The sequence below is a fragment of the Antedon mediterranea genome, chromosome 2 (genome assembly GCF_964355755.1).
Source record: "Antedon mediterranea chromosome 2, ecAntMedi1.1, whole genome shotgun sequence".
Classification (NCBI taxonomy): domain Eukaryota; kingdom Metazoa; phylum Echinodermata; class Crinoidea; order Comatulida; family Antedonidae; genus Antedon; species Antedon mediterranea.
In genome coordinates, this window is record NC_092671.1 from 27,372,872 (window position 1) to 27,381,396 (window position 8,525).

Consider the following 8,525-nt stretch of genomic DNA (forward strand, 5'->3'; position numbering starts at 1 on the left):
TCAACCTAAGTGAACTGAATCACTGTAGCTGAGCTGGTTAACCAGATTTTCTATTAGAATCTACGCTCGCGCCAAGGTCACATTTTCGTTCGCCAAAATGGCAAAAGGTTTTGAAAAACATTAGCCAAGTTTAAAATCCTTTAGCCCAATTAAAAAAAACCATAACAATTCGCAAAAATGTTTATTAAATAAATAATGCATGTGTTTGGACGGAAATACGAATAGCGTAACGGATGATGATGAGACTGGCAGCCACCCTCTCGTACCGAGTTAAAAAAAAAACATGTAAAAGATTGCTGTAAAGCAGAGTGGTATAGCGTTTCATGCCATATGACCAAAAAAACTAGGTCTGTAATTACGGTCTTCTGTCGGCAGTCTTTTTGAGCAACCGATTGTGGCAATTCATTCTAAATATAGTATCAGAACGTTTTTCTCGGCATCGTTTCTGGATGGACTGGACGTTCGCTATATTATGTTTATTAGTTGGCCTGTTCGTTGAGGTTCACCTGTGTTGGTTCATGTCTGTACATTTACATCGTGGGAAATTTATATTTATATTCGCCGTTGAGTAGGTAAACACGCACGAAGAAAAAAAATGCAATTAAAAAATGTTTATTTTTTTGTAATTTACAACTTGGTCGTCCGCCAGTTAAATTTAACACATTAATTTCACACCTTCTTACTTCACTAAGAACATTGTAGAGTTGTTTATTAAGGTTACAAACTCCCTACGAAGTTCAGAACGTAGCTCATTGAAAGTTGTTTATTGAGGTTACGAAGCCAAACAATGGAACCTACGAAGCCAACAACGTAGCCTACGTTCTATCTACGAAGCTACGTCGTAGGTAAAGTTGCAGTACTTTCTTTCTGTACTGTACCTGAACAATCAAGGACACAAATTAATATTTCTTTATATATAAAAATAATTATCTCTTTTCGTTGTTGATTCGGTCCTCCTGAAATATATGTACTAGGCCTACTTTTTATATTTCTAATGATTCAAATATACCAACAACAAAACATAACCGATTATATGTTTACAAGCGTAGAGAATGAATGTAAATATGTGTATTTCGAACAATTTGATACCAAATTTAAGTTTCTAGGACCGGTACAGAGATATGAAAATGCCCTGGTATGTGGGTCAAATGTCAGAAATGGCATTTATGATAATTTTTGACTAAAATGCCCATAGACTGAATATGAATGCATGCCTTCTGAACATTTTGAGACCAAAAAACCAATGGTTGCCGAGATACAAGTACCTATTTATATTTGTTTATACTGTATAACCCTTGACTTTGACCTTTTGTAAAAATTTTCAAAATGTGTAACAAATAACAAAATTTATATTTCGAACAATTCAAGACCAAATTCAAGTGTCTACGACCAGTAGTTATGGAGATGTATACATGCCCGTGGTTGTGGTCAGAAATGCCATTTTTGACTAAAATTTCCCATTAGACTGAATATAAACATATACCTTCTGATCAATTTGAGACCAAAATTACCTCACTGTGACAAGTGGTTGTCAAGATTTAAGGACCTATTGGTGTTTGGTCTTATAACCTTTCACCCTGACCTTTTGACCTTTCGCCACATTTTCAAAATGTGTAACCAGCCAAAAATGTCTGAAGTCAAACCTCAAAGTGCATACGAAAGTTGATCTAGCTACTAGAGTATATTATTTAATGAGCCATTTATCTTTTAACTCAATACTCTCCACCATCCAACAAATACAAAACAGGCCTACCTAGGATACGTCAACAATATATTCCTATTATTAGCCTATTCCTATCTAGGGCCTAGATATTATTTAATACTACTTTTCCATTATATTGCAGCCAATTCTGTACATGATGTAGTTCACACACACACTAAAGTCATTGAAGATCAGGACTAATCTTCCATCTTGTTTTTATTTAAAGAAAAAATAGATATTAACAACTTGATAATGATATAAAGTTGTTAATATTTAGTATAAGTAAAAGTTATTGACTTATCTATTTAAATAGATTTAGTTAGTTTTTTGAAGTTTTAATATACATACTTGCTTTCTAGTTGCACTGTACTAGTTATAAGTTTCTTCCTCAGACGAGACTTTACATGTCCATTTGGCAATAAATGCCATGTTTTGTAAAACAAGCAACTACTTTTTGCCACTTTTTGTTTTGTTATTTAAAAATGTTTTAACCAGTGTATATAATAATGTTAATAATACACTGTTACAAATGAATGGTTATAAAAAAATAAAACAAATATTTTATGAAAATATAATTTATTATAAGATTATTAGCATCGTTTCGTTCGTTCGTTTTTTATCAAGAAAGCTTAGTACCAAATGAAATATAGTGTCTATATTATTATTGTTCTTTGACGGCTCCAAAAGGTCTAAATTTTCCCATTAAAGCACTTTCCTGTGAAACAAATAGATAGGCGCAGTATTGGTCTATATGTTTTGATGGTCAACCTCTATTAAGGGGACATGCCTATTGAATGGACATTTTGCTGGGTCAAGGTGTTTCTTAATAGGAATTGTTTTGTATTATGTACTGTATGACACTCGCATTATTTTAACAGTAACAGTAAGGTTTTCATAATGTTTTTTTTAAATAGTTCATAATTATAACATAACATAATAAAAATACTGCACATATTTTCTTGTCAACAAAGTGCAGGAAAAAAGAAGTTGAAAACTTACAGGTCATCATTTCCCCCCCCCCCCCCTTGTTTTAAATTATATTGTGTACAATTAAATTCTGGCGTAAGGCAATATACATATAATGAAGTTCAGAAAAGAAAAAAACAACTTCACTTAAACAACATTAAAAACAATGTTTCTGTTTATACATTCGTTTCAACTCGAGAGATTTAAATTTCTTAAGGCAACATTACACAAATTCCAGAGTTTAACTCCTACTGATAAAATAAAATGTGATCTTTTTGTAGTTCTTACAACATTCATTCACACTTGCCCGCTTTTTAAAATTGCTATGTACACTTACAATGATGAGGTTTATAAACTAGACAAAATATTTATTTTTTTGATAGAAATGATTTTGTCAACTTTGAATAAAGTCAAAGAGAATTCCATTTCACCTTCTAAATTGAGAGTTTTACGTATACAGTGTTTCGTATATGTCAACTTTTGATAGTGCTCTTTGTGCAGTACACGAAACATATGAGGGAGAGATAGAGCCTCGTTTGGATGGGCATTTTTAGATTGTTTTTATGTTTACCATTTGAATATCACTGGCGGGATTAGTGTTTCTTCTCATTCAAATAATACTGTACAATAATATAATATACTGCCGTTCCATTACAGTTTTGTTTAAACTTTCACTTTTATACTAATTACTCTATGCAATCATTTTCTCTTAATTTGTTTTAGTTTGTGTTTGAGTTTTAAACATTTGAAGATAATGGTAAAATCTACTACCATTGATTGAAAATGCATTTTTATGTTTTGTTGGCATTATTTTGGTTTTTGGTATATTTCAATAAAAATTATACATTAAACACACAAGGGTATTAATGTTTTTCTTTGCTAGTTTTTCTGTAAATGATTTTATTTATCGTTTCTGTTCTTAGTTAGTAGGAACTTTACGAAACACGACCACGAGGAAGCCACAGGATGGTGCTCATGAATAATTTATGCATGAGCTTTAACAAAGTGGACAGAGCTTAGCGTGAAATTCCGTAACTTTTTGAGGATGATAAAGTTGCCATTTTCCCATTTACGGAGAACGACTAGAAATAATGTATATATAACTATAATGCACAGTTCAAATTACACTTTGAACTCTAAATAATATTTGGACTTCTAATTTTATTATTTAATGAAATAACATTTTTATTAGGTTAAAATGGCTCTGTTAAAAGCGGCGTTTGAATGCGAGGCCCCTAGCTAGGAAGGCAAGCCTATGCTGTATCACCAGAGCCAAGCGATTCAGAAGGGCCCGCGACAGGGTAGGAGGAGATACTGCCGGTCGTCTAATGACTAATGAAATGGCTATGGCTTTTTATGATTTTACGCTCTAATAAACACAGGATATTGGTCGTCCCTCCCCTAACTGTCATTTTTCGTAAAGTCCCTATTACTGGATAGGGAAATGTTTATTGAGATGGTAAATGAGTCATGCAACTATTTGATTTATTGTTTTGGATTTTTTATACATTAAAATTTAGAGTTAGTATAATGTAAGCACTATAAAATGAATTATTACTGTATATAATAATATTTAACCTCCAGCCATGCCTCCATTCACAAAAAAGCGACCAGAATGGTTGAATTAAAAGAAATCTATAATTAAAAAGTAGAGTAGAACTATAAAATGAATACCGTAAATCTTCTAATTGTAACTCTGGGTTATTATTGTTTTTTAGGGCGGGTTACTATTAGAAGCGGGGTTACTATTAGAGTAGTGGGTTACTATTAGAGTAGTGGGTTACTATTAGAGTAGTGGGTTACTATTAGAGTAGTGGGTTACTATTACTAATCTTAAATTAGGCACCTGAAAATAGTAGCCCACCCCAACTTTTCTGGTTAGCAAATCATAGCAAAATAGTACGAATAAATACATTTGTTTGAACTCTAACTTTATTTTATAAACTCAAAAACACTCAATCCTCCCCACTCCTGAGATCAACATGCATTATCTCCTTGTTTTCAAAATACTGCAGTATAGTAAACAACCAGTCTTCATAAATGCCATTTTGTCAATATTTTTTTTGACTCTATAATATTAACCCCATGGGTTACTATTAGAGTAGTGGGTTATTATTAGAAGAATTACGGTATTTAAATTATAAAAAAAAATAGTTTTAGGAAAAAAATATCCTTTAAATAAAAAAACTCTTGTTTGCACGTGGGTATTACCATTACCATTGTATTTGAGAGATATAGTAGCTTCAATTAAGGAGAACGATCTGAAACTAATTTATTTTCGTTCGTGTAATCTAATAATTGTTAATTTAAATAGATATTCATTTACATGGAACGGTCGTACTGTAAAAGACCAATATAATTGTATTCATTTTATTTCCGACGCTTCACTTAAAACGGTGGCACTCAAAACTGTTGTGCAGTCAAGTATCATTTATTGTCATTTGTGCAGTACTTAAAGTACCTAAAACATGGTACATACAAATCATTAAAATAACTATGTATTTACAAAGACAAGAAAAAAGCAAGAGCGAAAACACAATCATTAATTAAAATCATTGTTTTTTAGCTTTAAATGTTTCTCTCAAGCAGCTTTCGCAAAAATCCTTGTCTAACACTACCCATGATAATGGGTAGAAAATGATTGGTTACCTTGATAGTTACAGATAATTTCGTTCGCGTTTGAAATTTGACGCATATAATAACCTTATTGAGTTGGCCTACATAAAATATGCAGCCAATTATCATCATGATCTTCTTCAACTTCATTCACTCTTTCTGTGTATTCTGTAATATTTCCAAATATAAGCTTGGTGTTTTTTTTAAAAACGAATTTTATAAACAGTTTAAGATATGCATGTATTGAGTGTGTTGAGCATATAGGCCTAAGCAGACGATATAGGGCTACAATAAATGTTTTCTTTGGCGAAGGGAACGATGGAAGAGGAATTTCACCTTTGAAGAAATAGAAGAATGTAAGTATTTTATCATCTGAAATTAATCCTGTAAATATCTGTGACCGACGTCACCTTGCAAATGTTAAAAGGCCTAGACCTTTAAGTGAATGTCAACAACCAGACCCAAAGTTTGTGTTTACCAAACATAGCAACTTTTGTGTTTTATGTTTACTACTGTATTAAAGAAACTCTGTAAATCACCATAATTGTGTTGCAAATGCCAACAAATTGAAAAGAAATCGAGATTTGATCAATTCTGTTGAAGTACTCTAATACAGCTTAGAAGATCCCCACATACCTCCGGTAATAATCAAATTCAATGACCAGTTAGTTGTAAAAAGACTACGGTTAGAAGGTGGAGAGGTGATTGTTGGAACAAACAAAACCTCAAATACATTATTGTCCTGTACAATACAATTGTACACAACATTTAAATATTTTACTACATTTTTTTAAATGTTCATCCAGTTTTTTGACATAGCATGTATCACACATATAAAGTGCAGTATAAAAGTAGGCACAATTATTTATTAAGGCAAACTTAGATTGTATGTATCTCTCAACTCAGCTTAATAAATACAAAAATAACAATATTACTGTATACTAACTTATTGGGGAATACATAACAAATATTAATGTTTTTTTACAGCCACGAAAAATAGGCTTCATAGCCAATCCAACAGTTTCCAGCAGCATTTGTTCTAAAAAAACACTAAACAGAAGTTGCCACAACATACGTGAGTACAGCCAGAGTGTCCGTAAAGACGCTTTCCATGAGCAGGATATTGCCATGATGAAATCCACACCAAAGATGACCATTGAAGAAACGGGTACTCCAAAAAACATCATGGTGGACAAGGCACTTGCATTGATGACGGATTTAAACATCATCTGGAACCAGCTATTAAAGATAAGAAGGTGATGATCATTATTAGTGTCATTTGTGTATTGAACAAACTTAAATATATTGTTCAATCAGATGTTCTGTTAATGATGTACAACTCGTTAAATTTGCCTCACCTAATATATGCAATAACTATTTGGGAAGTTGCGGGGGAAATGAAGCTACAGAGAATACATATACCGGTACTTCAAAAACGAGCGATCAGAATTATATACAAATACTCGCTCATGTAGCGTTCACTTTTGTTACTTTTATTTCTATTTGTACTTTTATTGCTTTATTTGCTAATTAGATATCTGTATTATAGGGTAATGTGTTTAAGAGCTTCGGCTAATTGCATACCTGTTTTGTATCAAATATGTTTTCCGTTCATTATGATTTAGATTAAACTTATAGAAAATATTCTTGTAAAAGACATACTGTATATATATATTCTGTTGATACAAATAAATGGTACGTATAGTACCGCAAATAATTAATTAATCTAAAAGCAAAAAAATACAGCAAGAATGTATAAATAATTTTAGTTCTTTGTAAAATCATTGTTGATTGTATATACATATAGGTATATTCCAGGGATACCGTCAGAAAAGAAAATGATGCAACGACGAGAGCTGTCTTGAGAATGAGATGCTCCTCTTTCATTTCACAAAACATCAAGCCATGATTATGAAAGAGGTAGCTGTGGTTCCCGATATCAAAGGAATTGTCTTAATCACCTTGATGAGTATCACTTGTGAGTAGAACACTTCATTTTCAGTCGCTAAAAATTCTTCAATATTGAAATATCTGTTTTAAAAAAAATGTTAAATACAGTATTATTTTCTTTTCAAAGACAAGGTAAGCTTCAAATATTTCACAACAATTAAATATGGTTGAAATTCAAAGGGGATCACGGGGGAGAAAGCTTCAAAGCAGAGGTTCAAATTATCAGTGCTGAGGACTCAAACGCTGTCAGAAATGTAATAGTTGTACTCATGTTTCACGTCAAAGACAGTGTATACAATCTGTAGGGTAACCAAGCACGTGCAAGATCTAGATGGTCAAAAATGGAGGTAAGAAAACACAAAATATAAATGGTGGCAGTAGTTCTTAGTTTAGCACTCCAGTTACTAATTCCTTTGATGTTCCCAAGTAATAACAAAACAATAAAATAATCAACTTTTCTCTTGTTCAGGGAGTATAAGCTGAGAACTTTCTTTTTTGGCGACTACGATTTCATGACAAAGGTATATGGAATCAATGGACCTAATTGTAAGTACAAATAATAACCTTGTAAAAACTAAATATGAAAATGAAATACTCATATTTTTATTATTAAGCTCAAAATGAGCTTCAACGTCTGTTTACAAGTCGCTACTGTTGTGTTTTTTGTAACAAATCAAGAGAACAACAACAGAAAAAACACCACCCAGCGAAATTAGGTCCCTGAGCTCCTTGGAAATTGATATGGGAAACAGAATTGTCCAAAGATGTTTCATACAGTGTTATAAGGGTGGGGAAACAGAATTGTCCAAAGATGTTTCATACAGTGTTATAAGGGTGGGGAAACAGAATTGTCCAAAGATGTTTCATACAGTGTTATAAGGGTGGGGAAACAGAATTGTCCAAAGATGTTTCATACAGTGTTAGAAGGGTGGGGAAACAGAATTGTCCAAAGATGTTTCATACAGTGTTATAAGGGTGGGGAAACAGAATTGTCCAAAGATGTTTCATACAGTGTTATAAGGGTGGGGAAACAGAATTGTCCAAAGATGTTTTATACAGTGTTATAAGGGTGGGGAAACAGAATTGTCCAAAGATGTTTCATACAGTGTTATAAGGGTGGGGAAACAGAATTGTCCAAAGATGTTTTATACAGTGTTATAAGGGTGGGGAAACAGAATTGTCCAAAGATGTTTCATACAGTGTTATAAGGGTGGGGAAACAGAATTGTCCAAAGATATTTTATACAGTGTTATAAGGGTGGGGAAACAGAATTGTCCAAAGATGTAGCATC

General features: G+C 32.5%; 1 protein-coding gene and 1 long non-coding RNA gene across 4 annotated transcripts in view; both read left to right on the forward strand.

The window, feature by feature from the left end:
- The window catches only part of LOC140040824 (ubiquitin carboxyl-terminal hydrolase 37-like), a 58,563-nt gene extending 55,094 nt beyond the window's left edge, over positions 1-3,469 (forward strand). For all 3 annotated transcript variants that reach the window (XM_072087048.1, XM_072087050.1, XM_072087049.1), the window contains exon 20: positions 1,845-3,469. In XM_072087048.1, the coding sequence (XP_071943149.1) occupies positions 1,845-1,860 (16 nt within the window). In that variant the 3' untranslated portion in view covers positions 1,861-3,469. The remainder of the gene's footprint in view (positions 1-1,844) is intronic.
- Positions 3,470-6,340: 2,871 nt separating this feature from the next.
- On the forward strand, positions 6,341-7,639 carry LOC140039815 (uncharacterized). The gene is made up of 3 exons (XR_011842600.1): positions 6,341-6,540; positions 7,092-7,262; positions 7,362-7,639. It is a non-coding gene; the product is annotated as an uncharacterized lncRNA (long non-coding RNA).
- Positions 7,640-8,525: the final 886 nt, after the last annotated feature.